Source organism: Rhamphochromis sp. 'chilingali', assembly GCF_963969265.1.
Source record: "Rhamphochromis sp. 'chilingali' genome assembly, chromosome: 1".
NCBI classification, from domain to species: Eukaryota; Metazoa; Chordata; class Actinopteri; order Cichliformes; family Cichlidae; genus Rhamphochromis; species Rhamphochromis sp. 'chilingali'.
Genome location: NC_137929.1, coordinates 53,331,341 through 53,348,962, shown reverse-complemented (window position 1 = coordinate 53,348,962; position 17,622 = coordinate 53,331,341). Strand labels below are relative to the sequence as shown.

The following is a 17,622-nucleotide window of genomic DNA, read 5'->3' as shown; positions in this document are numbered from 1 at the left end:
ATTCAGCTCTCTCAGCAACCTGTAGGACACACAGAAATTACAAAAAAGAATATTTTATACATTTATTTTCTTTCTTTACTTTTAATGATGGAAAGAAATTGCTTTGGTGCATATTACACACCAATGTTCAACTTTAGGCTTAAAAACAGAATGAATATATTTGACCTGAAACATTAGCGTTCTTATTGTCTCTGGTGGGTCAAGCATTAATTCTGCATTTGTATTATGATAGGATCATCTTACACATGACTTCTGAAAGGATGAAACCTCACAAAGATATACAGTGGAATCCTGGCTTACGAATTTCCCATATATCAAAAAATTCAAGTTACGAAGGCACTTAATGGCAATATTTCTGCCCATCACGAAAACTTAGGAAATACCCTCGGGAACTAATTTATTTCATAAGTCATACACTGTGTGTGTGTATATATATATATATATATATATATATATATAGATATATAGATAGATAGATTCATTATCTATGTTTATTAGTATTTACTGACCATTGCACATTATCTGAATGTGACAAATCAGGAACTATTATTGCCAATCTTACCTATGATATTATAGAATAGAAGGGATCTGCTGATACAGGTTGGTTGATACATGCTGAGGGCATCCTTGTGATGGGTCCCAGGTCTGCTTCAGCAACACATGGAATTAAATCAGTTGTTAGCCAAAATGTTTATTTCATAAAACATTTATTTCGCTATATGCAAGGTGCTGCTAACAGGGCCCTCTGCTAACAAAAAAGGTGAATCTCTAATGGCGTTTCTGCTTTCTATTTGCCTGGCAGTTCCACTTTGATGAGAAGAAAATTCATTAGCCCAAATGGCACACCACCTGTATGTCTTAGGGATCGGGTGTAATTTATGTTGGGAGGCGATAAAGGGCAGTGCCCCTGGTGGTCCCTGGCTAAGGGGCCATGGAATTTCAACTCTCTGGTGGTGAAAGAGCCTGAACTAGTGTGTCAATGCACAGTTTGGGGTTTGTAACCAGTCTCCTGAAAGATGTGCTTGGCTCTGTTCCTCTGTTCCACTATGCCTTTCACTGAAGACAACTACAATGTGGAGAGCAGAGTATTCTTTTTATCCTTCTGCCTTACTGATTATCAGAGGGTGTCTTGTTGTTTCAGTACCATGCCTTCTTGAAGTTGTTTCTCCACCTGGCAATTCTATTGTCCTACTGACAGACATCAGTTCTTGTGTGGGCAGTGAGATCTGGAGAGGCATGACTGTGACTCACTCTGAACCAGAGTGGTGTTTTGTTCATGAACTTCTGTGCAAATCACAGTTTGCCCATAAAAAAAACCCACCATGCTCTAGCATAAGGGATTTCATAATTTGCAGATCCGGATCGAGACTCATGATCAGTTTTTCAGTCATATGATCAGGTTTGGGTCTGTATTGTCTGGAAACGTGGGTAATGAGAGAAAGCTATCAACTGATCACCACCTGGTGGTGAGTTGGATTAGTTGGTGGGAAAGGACACTGTAACATACGGCTTTCTGCAGGATTTTACAGCATTTCAGGAGAAGCTGGGTACACTGAGAGTTCAGTACTTCTGTTGTTCAGGTGACTGTACATTTAATAGGTTGCTGCCCGCTGTGGTGGTAATCCCTGAATTGGTTTCACTGAGTAAGTTTTTATTTCTTTATACAATAATACTAAAAACATTGTGTGTTCTGACCTGTTTGATCCTCGATCAAACTATCTTCCTTTGCTGACTGACAGAGCAATGCTGAAACAGAAGAAAGTAAACAAAAATGTATCATTATATAGCCATAAAAATAGATATTGTCCAAAATGAATTAATAAATAAATTAGATTCAGACATTACCACACAAGAAAATAAATATTAAGAGAGAAAACACAAGCATAGAAAAGAAAACAAACAAAAGATACAGCATAAATTACCTCTGTTTTGTCTTACAACAGCATATGTTTCTTTCACTGCATTCCCTGTACTGGCTTCTGTTGAAACTGGGGGGAAAAAAAGAACATGCAACAACTATTTCTAAATCATTTAGGTTGCCCCATGTGAATTTAGCTTAAGTCACTTTAATTCCTTAAAACAAACCTCTAATAGGAAATTTCAGTTTTATTCTAGATATTAAACCAGTGTGTTACTATTACTATTACAATAATATTGAAACGGTGTTTGTTTTGTTACCTGTTTGATCCTCGAATGAGTGAGAATCATCTACATTTGTTGACTGACAGAGTGACACTGCAGTAGAAGAGGGGAAAAACAAAAAAATAAACAACAACAACAAAAAAAACAATCCCCCCGCGCCCCCAAATTTATCAGTACATGGCTAGGAGAAAGAGAAAGTGATATTTTCTTTTCTCTTTTTTTGAATAAACTTTAAATTAGCACATTTTCTATGTAACAATTGTCCAAACAACACTGCAGTGATTCCGTCTTTCTAGTGCCTATAATAATATACTTCTGAATGAACAGAACTGTATTGTTTGTAGCAAACCAAAAAACATGAACACAAAATTATGTGAAAGGTTTTTTTTGTTGTTGTTGTTTTGTTTTTTTTACCTCCGCCCTGGCGACATTTACCAAAGTGATGCAGTCCCACCAACAACAACAGAGCACTCAATGAAATAGTGGCAATGATCCAAGATGTGGCACATGACGTTGAGACTTCTGAATGAGTTGTTGAATGTTAAAGAGTTAAAATTGTAAGGGGAACATAAACAACCCTAAATTTAATAAATATTTAATATTAAATTAATTAAAAAATTAATTAAATAAATATTTAATTAAATATTTAATAAACCCTAAATTTTCATTTATACTTCTTTATACTGCAACACTGTTTAAAATTTGACATATCTGCATTCAAAACTGAAAAAAAAAACCACAAACCTTACTTCACATTTGATTATCAGAAGGTATATTTTGCACATTTCATAATATTTATTTTTTATATTTCCTAATATTTCTAAAACACGAATAGATTCAACGGCTTTGCTTAAAAATCAATGATTGAAAATGTGTCTACATTTCAATTACATCACACGTCTGCACCAACCTTATATTAAAATGTAACACAAAAGATACCATACTGGCACATGACTTAGCTCAGAATTACAAAGTGATGCAGTTGTAATAGTACTGCCATTAAAAAAGAAAGGAAAAAAAGATATGACCCATTTAGGGTCTTACCTGTAACACTGAGCCAGCTCTCCGGTGACTGTCCACCTCCTGAGATGTTGCACTTGTAAAGTCCCTCATCTGACTTTGAAACTCTGTGGATTATCATGTCTCCTGTGGAGCTGCTGTGAACATGAGCTCCATCTTTATAAAAATTAGAGGTGAAGTTGGAGGAAGCAGTTTTGTTTCTGCAGCGAAGAGTCACAGCTTCACCCTGCATCACAGGAACAGCAGGACTCTCCAGGACCACAGATCCAGCTGAATAACAAGAATCTGAGATTTAGTTGCTGTGAAATTTATTTAAACTAATTTTGAAAAAAAAATGTTGTCCCGGTGCAAACTTACCAGTAACAGTGATGTTGATGCTGTCGCTTCTGTTTGCTCCTTTAGTCTCACACCAGCGCTCTCCACCGTCATCTGGATACACACTTTTTATTATGCACAATGATCCTGCTTTTCCCTGGTTGTTGTGACTGCATGAGTTTATTTTCCCTTTGGAATTATGCACAACTTCCCAATAAACAGCATCCTCACAGTAAAATATCACTGATTCATATTCAAAGAACTGCAATCTGTTTGGAGCGATACGAAGAGAAACTGCATCTGAGAAAAAGAAAAAAGAAAGGTACAGTTTAGACTTGTACTAAAACTGCTGTGGTTAAACAATGAAAAAAATAACACTTGAGTAAATGAAAGCAAATTAACTGAAGAAGTGACTCATGACTCCGACTGATTACATGTACCAAATGTGCAGGTTCACTAGAAACACCACAGAACATATATTTTCCATTCTTTTTATACATTGTCTGCTCCCCGAAGCAGAAAAAGAGTAAACGTCATTCATATCAACAAGCAAATGTATGATACACACCAACTTCCTGGTAATGTGTACACAGCAGGATCACTAAGGAGACAAAAAAAAATAGTTAGAGATTACAAAAAACCTCTTGTTGGCTCCCACAGCTGCTGGCAAAGGTATCATAGCATCTCATAACTACTGTAGTTTAGTTTTTATGTGGAAATAGACGTGGTACTTACATAATTTGATGCACATAGCTCTGACCTCCATGATGCCGTGCTGTTGACTGTGTCGGCACGTGACAAATGTAAAAGCAATGAGCAGGGGTGTTTTCCTGTGTGGCTTCTTTCTGCACTTAAAGCAATGCTAAACCTTTAAAAATAACTTTCAAAGAAGTTGTTGCCTTCAAGTTACCAGCAGTGTTTCACTTCACTATGAAAGAGGCAACAAAGACCGAATAATGCTGCGTTTAATACTTTTAATCATTTAATATGCATTTATTTTTTAATGATGTTTACTTTATACATTTATGTATTAGCATGCTAACATACATTTATTTGTACTAAAACTAATAAGCAACTTAAGATCTGAGTAGTAGAAATGCCATCACCAAATTTGAAGTAATAATAATAATAATAAGAAGAAGAATACGAATAAGGATAAGAATAATTAGATTCACTAACCCTAAGTTAGTAAATCCCTAAGTTACCAACTTGCAGGGTTAACTTGGCAAGCTAATAACCAGACAGGTTGACATGAAAATGTGTCCCAACAGCACTGTTGTGAGATGATGTAATAATGTTTATAAAACAATAAAATTTAGGAATCTACATAGTTATTATTGATGCTCATTGGTAACAAACAAAGTCTTCAGATGTTATTATAAAATTCAGTCCCTCGTACTATCCATGCACAGAGCTATGCTGTTTTCCAGAGAAATGATTGGTCAGTAGGTGGTAATTGGATATCTGTTGATCGCTAATGGCAAACATAACCTGCTCCAGAGTAGTTTAGGATTGAAGGATAACTTAGCATAAGGATATACAACAGATTCTCACATATGTTTGTTTATGATCAAACGTGCTACATCGTGGCCATGCTGATATCATCTTTTGTGGATTTAGTTCTGCAATCACACAGGTCCTGGGTATAAAAATAGGCATATTTTTCGAATAGCTTCATCCCACATATATAAATGCTGTTTTAGTCAGATTTAATTGTTATGGGTTTTTAGAAACAGTGATATCAACACATGTCCATTGTTGTATTACAGAACAGGGTTGTGTCTTATCATGGTAACCTCAACGTTATCCCTGCGTTTTCTTTACTTCAAAGGTGGTCCACTTCTTACCAGGGGTATATCCCAACACGTTCTCACTCCCAACTTGTCAAACGTGTGACGCATGGTCAGGCTCCCTCTGCTGCACTTATGGACGCGCAGGGTACCCCTCTCGCGTCGGGAATTGACGTGAAGGGTCCTCCGATTGAAGAGATTGCCGGGAAGTGCCTGTTGTCGGTATATTTAGACATTTTCCAAATCACATTGTAGTGACGTATACAGAACACAATAAATTATATAATGTAAACAACTACCTGAAAAACAGGTAGAACGATACTTTTGTATGGTTTATTGCATTTACGGAGGGAGTGATGTATGCTGGGTAATGGCACAGCTAGCTACTGGGTGACTTTATTCACCCGCTTCGGCTGTTATCAGTCCATACATTAGCGTTATTAGCACAAACCAGTCCCATAGATATGGGCCATCTCCTGCTAGATTGTTCAGAAGGTTGTTCTCATCCATCCAGATGGAGGATCACTAACAGGAGCGTGGGAAGACTCCAGAATCCACTCTGGCTGGAATCCGGTGGATATGCAGTGTTTACAGGTAAGACCATTTAAACGGACAGCATTTATAGAATGACTATTAAAAGTCAGCGAGTGTCAGTAATGTTAACGTGGTTATGTTAGTAATACACCGAGTGCTAATATAACAGCTTTAAGATGCATTTGTAGATATTATTACGTGTTTTACCGTCTTTATGGTGCTAGCTTAAAGTTACGGTGTAAACGTTAGCTTATATTGTTGTAAAGCTGTTACTGGTTAAACGATGTTAGCACAGAAATATTAGCTTCTGTCATGACTGATGAAGTTACCAGTTAATAAAGTTTTCAGTAAAGTGTTTAATCGCAGCCACAGATTGACAGCAAATATCTCGGTTAGCTTCAGTGCATCTGTAATAAATATGTGCAAGTTTCAGTGCTTCGTTTAAACTGTATGATACTTATACTGACCCAGGGTCAGTGTAAAATACAATCCTAGCTGTGTGAACAAAGCCTGGCTCCTTTAATCCTGCATGACAAACCTCAGGATGCAGGTTATTATTACTCTTTCCTGCTGGCACACCTGTCACACCTGAGAGTCAGCTAGAAACTTACAGTGACGTGGACATCATGCAAAGACTGCCAGACTCTGTAATACTGCAAATGATCAGTGACTCAGGTTAACACTAAACTTTAAACGGCACCTCTGTGTCTCTGTGTGCTGAACATCTAGGATTGAGTCAGGCTGCATTGACTGTGGGACTTTAATGTGTTAAAAGCAGGTTGAAGACGGCTCAGAAACATTTGAAGATTAAAATTTAGCATTATGGCTGCTGGTGGTTTGTAAAGCCTCTACTCAGCTGTATTTTTGTTACTAACTTATGTTTGTTGTTGTTTAACACAGATTTCAGAAGAGCAAATATGCTTAATAGTTTAACTAGATTTCATTTGTCAGTGTGGGACTGCTGAGTCACCTGAAGAACTCATTTCATTCATTCTCCACATGATGTTCATTTACAGAAATGTTTCACAGGAACTGATTCCTCCCAAAGGTTGAACTAGTGTGTTTCCATAGATTACCTCTGTATGAATGTACTTCTTAAATGAAGGCAAGTGTTTGTCCTGTTTTGTTCCTCAGGTACAGTACGTGATATCAAGGGCAGGCGGTCAACACTGGGGGAAGACAAGAAGCAGACGTACTTCCAAGAGGGAGCTGCAGTGAGGTCAGAGGTCAGAATCTGAAACAGCTCAGGTTTATATTTTAGAGGTTATAAAAAATCAAAATGTATTTATAAAGAAACCTTTAAATAATAGTCATAATTATGATTATTATAAGAAATATCAAACATTTAAGTGGATTTTCTGTTACACATATTGTGTTAGCCCTGCAATAAACTGGCAGCCTGTCTTTGTCCTGTATCAGCTGGGATAGGCTTCATCCTCCCGCAACCCTGAATTGGATACATTGTATTCCAATTATGTAATCTGATCATTTACAAACTCAAGGTATCTAATCAAAATGTAAGTAATAATTATAAAATGGGAAAGCAGAAATAAGTGTGACATGAATGTAAATGTGTGAGCTGACATAGAGGACAGCTACATGCAGTCTGAAAAACCTTTGTTGTCAAGTTTGCTGGTATATCAGCACGAGACATTCTTACATAGAAGAGACATTAAAGTCTCTAACTCAGTGAAGCATTATTGGTCCCGTCTGTTTGGATAAATATAGTAAGTTGATGTTTGTCCATTTATTGACACATTTTCTTAAGTGCTTATCCAGTTCAGGATCACAGTGGAGCTGCAGCTGGATATGTTCACTAAATAAACCTTACAAAAGTCAACAATAAACCTGCATCCATGTACGTTGTTGTCCACAGGATGAGAAAATCAAACTGGAAGACTGTGGAACATGTTAATAAATGCTTGTGTGTTTATGCCTGTGTCTTTCACAGGAGGCGCTGGAAGGTTTCCCTAATAGTTCCTGGTGAATCAAAGCAGAACCATAAAGGTTGCTGGATTGCATGATGGCCTTACCCCTGAGCAGTCATCCTGTTACAGGAGGAACCAGTTAGAAGCTGTTTTCAAAGTAGCTGAGCAGATTTCATCTCAAGTAAGCGATTAAGTGTTTGTTCGTTTGTTCTGCCACTTAAAGAGCATTTAAGGACATCTTTCGAGTGTCCAGTTGAATTAATTCTACTGGCTCTCATGGTCATTTGTGATTATAGACATATTTTTCATGTTCATCCAGCTATTTAGTAAATTCTATCTATTTAGTAATATCCGTCAGCTATAAAATGTAATATAAATATAAAAATATCTAAATATCTCCTGTCCTTTATGTTTTAATGATGTAAGTCTGTTTACATTAGCATTCCTCACATATCAATGAGATGCTGTACAGTACAATCCTGCTGACACAGCAGAGGGATAACGACGGCTATTCAACATCGTTACACGACACATTCGAGCTGCATGATGCAGACAAAGTGACTAAATCATCTTTTTTGTGGTTTATTGTCTTCAAACCAGCAGACAAAGCTGATTGCAGAAGATGTCGGAGAAGAACTTCAGGCCGTGGACTGAAAAGGTCTTTTTTTCTTGTTATCAAAAGACATTTGGAGTGGCAGCTTCTACAACTGGTTGTGCTAAAGTAAAGCTTACAGTCTAAGAAATCTCAGTGTTGATATTCAGCACAAAGAGAAAAGCTCACTTGTTTGAATTTATTTACAATCATAGTTTTATAAATTCTGACTGTAAACAGCTTTTACAGCTTTGATATTGTTTGACACTCGATATCAGGTGATGGGGTTTAATTTAAAGGTTTCTGTGTCCCAATGAGCCATTCACACTGATCAGTGTCAGTTTAACTGTAACACATTCATTATTTAGATTCAACAAAGAAATAACTGAATGTAAAAAATGGCAGCCCTCAGGCAGGTTTATAGAGATATATGCATGCATTATGAAATTTATGTATCCCAGATAATTGTTATTCATCTAGTCATGGCAGACCTACCTCTTCCTCCCAAGTTAACTGCAACCCAAAAGAACTAGTGGGGCTATTTACACACTCACAACCAGTGTGGGGTAAAAAGAGCCACCAAAAAGCTGTCAGCCACAGATGTGCTATAAGAGTTAGAAACTCTACTTATGGAGAAACTTTCTAAGTCTAACAGGGGACAGGAACTCCTGCCCAAATAACATGATATAACCCCACATACAGCCCAGCCATAAAGTGAACCAAGTCATTTAGTTAAAGACAGCATGGGACCAAATGCATGTAACCAGCCTGCACCCACCTGACATTTCTTCCTCCTGAATTAAATGAATGAATGGATGAAAGTTAAATGACTACAAACCTAAAGCCACTAGTTCCCACACTGGAGCTCCCTGACACTGTGTGCTAACCGTATTTAGCTTGTATCAACAGTTGTAACAGGCTAAGCCACCTGAGACACTGCATTGAATGATTGTTCCTGTCTTAATGGTTTCAGCTCAGATGTTCTGCTTTTTCCTTTCAGTAGATCAAAGCAGCTCGTGCTCCTTCTGCTTCCAATTTAGAAGAAGAAGAAGAAGGCGAAGGCTTCAGCGAAGTGGCGTTCATGGTCTCAGTGAACAGTCACGGTCACACACTGCATGTGGTTTTAAAAGCAACACGTCTGTTCACCACAACAATGGAGATGTGTAATATTAGTGCAGCTACGGTTTGTTTTTGAACATCAGTTCTGTTTTCTACTTTGATCACTTAGACCAAAAAAGTGTTGTTTTCAGATTCTTTCTTTTAAATCTATAAACCACCTGTTCATTTTTTTATTACAATTAGTTTCACATGAATGTTAGTGTTTCCTTTATGATCTTTTAATGCTTACACTACACTGTACACGTCTACATTAGAGACATTTCTGTTACCTGTTTCTGTTGACTCAGAGTTGTGAAATGTTCTTTTATTTGATGCACAATATGAAGCTCATAATTTTCTTACAAATAAAACTCTAATGACAAACATGAACAGCTGTGCTTATTTCTGAGACATGAGTTTTTGAATGTGTTCATATTTAGACAGTGTGCATCTGTCTGCTGAAACTGTAATGGTGAACCTGAGGTGATGGTCAACAGAAGGCAAATATAAAACAATATTGAAGTAATGTCTTTACCCTCTGCAGCGTGTGGACGCTGTGCACACAATCACCTTATTCACTGTAGTAAACATGCACCGCTAGCTCACGTGACTGACTGTCTCCATGGTTACATCGTATATTATTAGCTATGCAAACAGCTTCCAAAGATACCGCCATAGCTCTCTGCAGCTGTAACACTTAAACACTTTGCAAATCATTTCACGATTTTGATAGTTATGAAGACAGAATATGTTTTTAAGGTCATGCTAGGCGGTTGCTATGGTGGTTGCTGTGGACTTGGCTGGACCGCGTCCGATTCCTGTTATTAGCTGTCCGCCGTAGGAAGGCTGCGTTCCATTTACAAGTAGTGACAGTCTGCCGCAACTCGAACTCAAACCCCACTTTGTTCTTTAATTATAGGCCTTTTATAGCCGTTCATGACACGCACACACACACATAAAGCACTTTGCCTCACCATGAGAATGCAAGTTTACCTAACCTAACCTTAAAGTATCTGATATAGGATAGAAAAATGAAGCAACCAGAGATTTAATGATGAAGACTCTGGGTTCTGTAGTTCACGTTTTACAGTCCTGAATGACTCTTTGCATATGATTTATTGAAGAGGAGTTTAGAATGCACTTTACATTTAGACTGTTGCTGTTTCATTTTTTACATTGTTGCCGTGTTATGTCATGAATAAGGTTCACCTGCTGGGGGTTTGATGGATCAGCTGGACAATACAGTCAAAGACAGACTTCATTCATCATATGCAAGAATCCTAGTTGGATTTTTGTTGTCACTCGTGTTTTTGAACCAAATATTGAAAACAATTCTGACAGACTGGATACCTGGTCAGGTGTACATTACCTTGTACTCAAGCATCCCAGGACAGAGCCCTGCCCCACCATGAGCCTGGGTGGATACGTGGTTATAATATAAAAGGACCGATACTGAATATGAATATTTCATGAAAATTGAATTATAATACGAATTAGTAATAAGGGTTTCTCTGCGCCCTTATCTACTCCATACTCAAAGAGCTGCGGGCAGAGAGGGTGACAGGAGAGGATGGCACTGAAGAGAAGATGCTCGGTTTCTGGAGTCTCCCGGTCCTGTCAGTATTAGTAGGATGCATCTGCTGTGTCTTCTCGTGGATGCTCACCTACCTTGACTCGTTCCAGCCTGGTATGGATTTCCCAACACTGCGGACAGTGGCCCACGTCAGAGACATTTAATATTGATTACATATGTCTGAATTGCTAACCCTAACCCTAGCTCAACAGACCACAATGCCCTGGACTGTCAGTATTATTACATGCTGTGAACATAAGTAGCTTTGATCAGTTTGTTGTAAAAGAGAAGGAATATTGGAAAAAAGATCAACATTGTGATATTATTTGTTCCAAACTGACCAGAAACATGCTTGTCAGACTCTCACAGCAAAGGATCAGACTCACTGTGCATGACAGCTCAGGCCAATGATGTCTGTTAGATTGTCAGCTGTTTAGTGCTTCTGTACAGTTAGGGTCACCGTCTCTATTTCAGAATAATTAATATGCGGAAAACACTAAAAGTTGATTGTCTTCCAATATTCTAGCATAATTAAAAAACTTTGACTTTAAGTACATATTATTAGTCCTAATGCCAGCATGATTCTTCATAACTCCTGCTTTGAAATACTGAACTTTAAAATTTACCTGATGAAAGATCATTTACAGTGGCACTCTGTCAGGATCATTCTGACTGTAAGATCACTGTATTAATCTGAATCCTTCTGAAATGTGCTGTGAATGAATGCTGATGCAACTCACTGTGGGAAAGCTGTTAATAAAATGAATCTGTGACACATGCAACACATTCACAGAGGAAGAGGACACAAAGGGAGGACACGCAGAGGCTGTGTTAAAGTCAGAAATCCAAATCTTTATTAAAAAACAGGCGGCGGTTACAAACAGGAAGACAAGCAGTCCATCAAACAGTCTACAGGGTCAAACATACAGAGAATTCAAACAGCAGTAAAAAATAACTGGACACTGAAAAACATAAAGCAATGTGTGACGCAATAGAAGGAAGCAGCGCAGTATATTCACTGAATTATCATCAATTACAAAAGAGAAAAACACCGATTTCTAAGGATCATTTTCTTAAATGCAGTTAGAGTGTGGCTGGTAAAGATGGAAACATACAGAATGTAAACTGTGTGAGTTTGTGAACTTTGTTAGTAACAAATGAGGTAAAAAAAACAAAACAGACAAAACACAGAAAGAGGCTCTCACTATTCATTAATAATTAGAAAGAAAAATTCTGGTCGTGGATTTTTACAGTCTTAGTTCCGCTCGCTGTCATCATTATAATCATCATGATCAATGGCGAGGTCCTGAGGTGGGTGGGGCTGTCTCTGGTGATGTCACCATGAAGGAACAGCATCTGGCACGTGTTGCTGAAACATCCCAGTACACTGGTGTAGTTTCCTCTCCAGCTGTTTGACATGTGACACTTGAACATTAAGGGGAAGAAGAAGAAACAGTGTTAGGTCAGGTGACCACTTGGTTTCTAAAGTAACTGACAGGAAGTAACCAGGCCGTTAGAAATGGATGGCATGTGTTTAGAGTTACTGTAGTTGGGTAACTCTACTTACCAAAAGCAGACGCACACAGATGAAGGATCAGATGCTGAATGTTGCAGGAACATGCTCATGTGTGGTGGTCATTCAGTGCTGCAGGTCAGACAGTCCAAGACTGATATGCTGCCCATCTGAGAGTTTGAAAACACACATGCAAAGATTTATTTTGTATTACAGTCAAAGTTGGATGTTCATTTTTGTCCTTTAAAAATGTTTGTGTATTTGAAAGCACTAACATTTAAGGATGACTTGGATCATCTCCTTTAAAGGGGAGACAAGTGTATCCACTGATCCACGTCACTTTACCTGGATGATGACTCCTCTCTCCCTCACTCAGGAACACTCCTAATATAACCAAGCAAATAAATAATATTGAAGATTTACTTACATCATTACAAAAACAGCAAAAACATCTCCCTTTGATTCCATTTCTCCATTCCTGCTGAACATCAGGCAACACATATCTCAATAAATCACAGTAAAATGTAAAGCACATGTTCTCTCTGCTTTGTCTAACCTCTGCAGAGCCTCTGTCAAGAAAAACATCTGTAAGCATAAAACAAATATACATTCATAACACGTCACTGGACAAACCTCGGTCAGTTGATTTCCTCTGTGCAGTGCAGACGAGCATCAGTCAGCGAGTGACTCTGCTGGTTCTTCTGAGGAAACACCACCGTCTCTCCACACCGTCACCATCTGTGAGCACAAACTGCTGCTCTGCCAGCATGTAGGAAATCACATATCACACACACAGGGGTGAAGAAACATTAGAGCTCAACTTTGGATACTTTAGATCTAAACAGATCAAAGCAACTCTTAGTTTCAACAATCAGTGAGCAGACAAACAATGATACCAAACTGATTCTGTATGAATACAATATGGTATTTTCAATACAGGTGTCAAATTAATTTATTAAAACTAATACAGATATATGTATATTTCTTTTGATAAATTAGTTTGCTAAATTATAAGAATATATATATTTTTTTTTTCATTTAACTATTGCAACTGAAAGAAATTAAATATTGAACAAAAATATATTGTCACATTCTGAGCATGCTCAGCACGCTGACAGACTTGAAGTTGCTACAGATTTTAAGAAGTGATAATTATAGGGAAGAAACTTCTCTTTTTCATCCGTTTAATCAAACATTTGATGCCTCAGCTGTCTCAGTCCTATAGCGTTCTGCAACTACAACTAACCTGAAGCTTGGATTTGGCTGCAGGTGCCCCTGTACATCCTTCTCAGCAGCACACATGTGGGTACCATTTAATCACACTTCTTCCTGAGCTTTGCTTCATCACAAGACCAAAGGTGGCATCCCGTGTCACAGTCTTATCATCATCCAGAAGAAACATTTGAAGAAACATTTACGCGCCTCCTGGTTTTGTTTTCTGATCCTGCAAAAAGACTGAGGACAACAAAGCCCAGAGAACACGAGATACACAACATCCAACATTCAGACTCAACAGCCTCCATAAATGAAGAGCACCAGGTTGGTTCAGTTATAGTAGATATCAGCATACTTCACATTACTGGGTATGAATAATAATGAGGAGGCAAACTTTGAAGATGCAGAGCATGATGTCCCATCATCAGACTGTAAACAAACATCCACCAGGCTTCTTTGTTGCCAAAATTTATGATTCTCCCATCAGGGATCAGTAGAGTGTAGAAGCAGCAGTCACTGAAATATTACCGTTTCAGATAAGAAATCTAGCACATAAAAGCCAGGGTGGGAGGGATCTCTGCAAACTGACTTACCTCTGCAAGTGTGAAGCTCAACAAAAATCTGACTCTCCAGTCACAGACAAACAAAAACTCCAGCTGGGAGATAGAAAACGCTGTCTGGGTCTTGCTGGATGTTGCTGGTCAGAGTCCACACATTAGCAGAGTGCTTCTTGGTCCCACTGACCCATGTGGACAGCGACTGTGGAGAACTGTTCTGGAAAACAGAGAAGAGAATTAAAATGACAAAAAGCCAAACAGGATTTCCACAAAGACTATCTTGGAATCAGCAATCAAAAAAATCACTGGTTCATATTTCAATTAAATATGACCAGGTTCCTCAAATGTACGCAGTTCAGATCTGATTTAATTTAATTTCCTTCACACAGCACATTCGTCCAGGCTGACAGGTAAACATAGAATTAATCTCAGGTAACATGACTCATAGTAGAGATTCAGTAAGAAAGATTGCAGGCTCTAATATTATTACCACACAATCCAAGGACACACCAACAGCTCAGATTTGTAGAACTATTTAAACAAATGTCTTCTGAATATTCAATTCAGGTTCACAGTGGGAGGGGGGGGGGGGGGGTGTCGTGGAATTTTTTAAATAAAGTCTGCAACACAGAAAGAGCTGTGATCAAGCTATTTATTACTGCGCCAACACACATCAAACATCACAGTTCAGTCATGTCAGCGCTGCCACAGAAGTTGTGCTCCTGCTCCTTTATGCATTCCAAGGAAGAGGGAGGAAGTTACAAACTGATCCTACCACACTTCAACGGCTCAATGGTTAAGCTGTTTTGTACCCTTGGCCTTATCAGCACCTGTAAAGGGAGTTGTTTTCTCAAACTGCTGACGCTGAAGTAAGTTCATCTAGTTTTAGAAACTTTCACTGAACAGTCTATAACAGTGTCACAACTAAGCATATGCATAAGCACTTAAATACTTTAAATGAGAATAACAGAACATTTCTATTACAGAGGCTAGAGCCTGTCCCAGTAGTCACAGGTAGAGCACACCTGGACAGGTCACCAGTCTGTCAGAGGACTAACACAGAGACAGACATCAGAGTAACAAATCTATTTAAAATTAATGTAAGTTTGCTGCAGCTGTATGTATGAACATGTGTTTCTGTGCTCACAGTCCACCTCTCAGGAACCTGCAGTTCACTTTTAGTCTACTTTAAACAGACCTCACAAAAGGCTGATGTGGCTGGATCAGTAGTCTGATTTAAGTACGATACCTTTGGCCAGGGATTACTCTGGTGCATCGCTTCACTGCAGTCTTACGTATTTTCCCCACACCTGAATAAAAAATACTGATATATACAAATAACAGCTTCAGCTGATGCAGCCTGACTCAATCCTAGATGTTCAGCACACAGAGACACAGAGGTGCCGTTTAAAGTTTAGTGATAACCTGAGTCACTGATCATTTGCAGTATTACAGAGTCTGGCAGTCTTTGCATGATGTCCACGTCACTGTAAGTTTCTAGCTGACTCTCAGGTGTGACAGGTGTGCCAGCAGGAAAGAGTAATAATAACCTGCATCCTGAGGTTTGTCATGCAGGATTAAAGGAGCCAGGCTTTGTTCACACAGCTAGGATTGTATTTTAAACTGACCCTGGGTCAGTATAAGTATCATACAGTTTAAACGAAGCACTGAAACTTGCACATATTTATTACAGATGCACTGAAGCTAATCGAGATATTTGCTGTCAATCTGTGGCTGCGATTAAACACTTTACTGGAAACTTTATTAACTAGTAACTTCATCAGTCATGACAGAAGCTAATATTTCTGTGCTAACATCGTTTAACAGTAACAGCTTTACAACAATATAAGCTAACGTTTACACCGTAACTTTAAGCTAGCACCATAAAGACGGTAAAACACGTAATAATATCTACAAATGCATCTTACAGCTGTTATATTAGCACTCGGTGTATTACTAACATAACCACATTAACATTACTGACACTCGCTGACTTTTAATAGTCATTCTATAAATGCTGTCCGTTTAAACGGTCTTACCTGTACACACTGCATATCCACCGGATTCCAGCCAGAGTGGATTCTGGAGTCTTCCCACGCTCCTGTTAGTGATCCTCCATCTGGATGGATGAGAACAACCTTCTGAACAATCTAGCAGGAGATGGCCCATATCTATGGGACTGGTTTGTGCTAATAACGCTAATGTATGGACTGATAACAGCCGAAGCGGGTGAATAAAGTCACCCAGTAGCTAGCTGTGCCATTACCCAGCATACATCACTCCCTCCATAAATGCAATAAATGATACAAAAGTATCGTTCTACCTGTTTTTCAGGTAGTTGTTTACATTATATAATTTATTGTGTTCTGTATACGTCACTACAATGTGATTTGGAAAATGTCTAAATATACCGACAACAGGCACTTCCCGGCAATCTCTTCAATCGGAGGACCCTTCACGTCAATTCCCGACGCGAGAGGGGTACCCTGCGCGTCCATAAGTGCAGCAGAGGGAGCCTGACCATGCGTCACACGTTTGACGAGTTGGGAGTGAGAACGTGTTGGAGAATCCTTTTCTCTGATTACAGCTCTGAATGCAACACATTTGTCCTCAGTCAGCAAACATCTCAACTTGGGTCTTGGTTACTGTCTCTGATCAAATTGCCCACAAACAGCCAACTCCATTTTCTTTTTTTTATTTTAAAAGCAAAACATCAGCTGTATTACCTACATACCAGTCTCACTTCAGTTCTGCTCAAGGCCCTCGAGGCATGACAGCATAGCTGCACAGAAGTCAAAAGGAAGAGTCTTTAGAGCGCCCCCTCCCTCTAAAGTGCATTCACTACATGCACAAATAATCTCTGCTTACCTTTCTATAAAAGTTGCCACATGCCTCTGGTTTAAAATTGAATAGATTTATAGTAATGGCAGCACGTTTCACAACAGTCCTACTCTGCTTCCTACTCTGTGTCATAAAACATTACACTGTGTTTTATTTTGTTTATTTTTCTTTTTTATGTTTTGTTTGTTTGTTTTTTTCTTCTTTCTGGCTATAAAATAAAGTTAAAGACAGTTTACAGTGAATACATATGTCTGATATTTTATTGGCACTAAAAGCAATATGCTTATGCAATGAAATCCAATGTATCATACAATACATTGTATGTACGATCCTGAAGGATGTAGCAGGACTGGAAATTGAGATGGATTGACAAATATTTCATAAACTGCTGTGAGACCAGATTGGGCAATGGCATTGTGGACAGAAGGTTTTCTTGTACTTTGATAGTTCCATATCTATTCTGAGGCATACAGTTATATCAAATTATAGAATCTCATACAGTTG

General features: G+C 38.5%; 1 protein-coding gene and 2 long non-coding RNA genes across 6 annotated transcripts; all 3 read right to left on the bottom strand.

The window, feature by feature from the left end:
- Positions 1 to 562: 562 nt before the first annotated feature.
- LOC308408867 (uncharacterized protein) lies at positions 563 to 5,071 on the bottom strand (the record flags this gene model as incomplete). Its single annotated transcript, XM_080901284.1, has 10 exons — positions 563 to 645; positions 1,696 to 1,746; positions 1,923 to 1,988; positions 2,179 to 2,235; positions 2,557 to 2,685; positions 3,187 to 3,432; positions 3,520 to 3,777; positions 4,046 to 4,078; positions 4,213 to 4,259; positions 5,061 to 5,071. The coding sequence occupies 10 exons, from the start codon at positions 5,069 to 5,071 to the stop codon at positions 563 to 565; spliced, it is 981 nt and encodes a 326-aa protein (XP_080757410.1).
- Positions 5,072 to 11,836: 6,765 nt separating this feature from the next.
- On the bottom strand, positions 11,837 to 13,913 carry LOC308404710. Of its 4 annotated transcripts, none has more exons than XR_013973179.1 (5): positions 13,752 to 13,913; positions 13,139 to 13,264; positions 12,933 to 12,986; positions 12,560 to 12,675; positions 11,837 to 12,417 (listed from the first exon to the last, which is right to left on the bottom strand). It is a non-coding gene; the product is annotated as an uncharacterized lncRNA (long non-coding RNA). The 4 variants fall into 4 exon arrangements; XR_013973180.1 differs by having other exon boundaries at positions 12,933 to 12,983; XR_013973181.1 differs by having other exon boundaries at positions 13,139 to 13,259.
- A 3-nt stretch (positions 13,914 to 13,916) lies between these two features.
- On the bottom strand, positions 13,917 to 16,673 carry LOC308404725. Its single transcript, XR_013973183.1, has 3 exons — positions 16,317 to 16,673; positions 14,314 to 14,494; positions 13,917 to 14,236 (listed from the first exon to the last, which is right to left on the bottom strand). It is a non-coding gene; the product is annotated as an uncharacterized lncRNA (long non-coding RNA).
- Between the last annotated feature and the right edge of the window lie 949 nt (positions 16,674 to 17,622).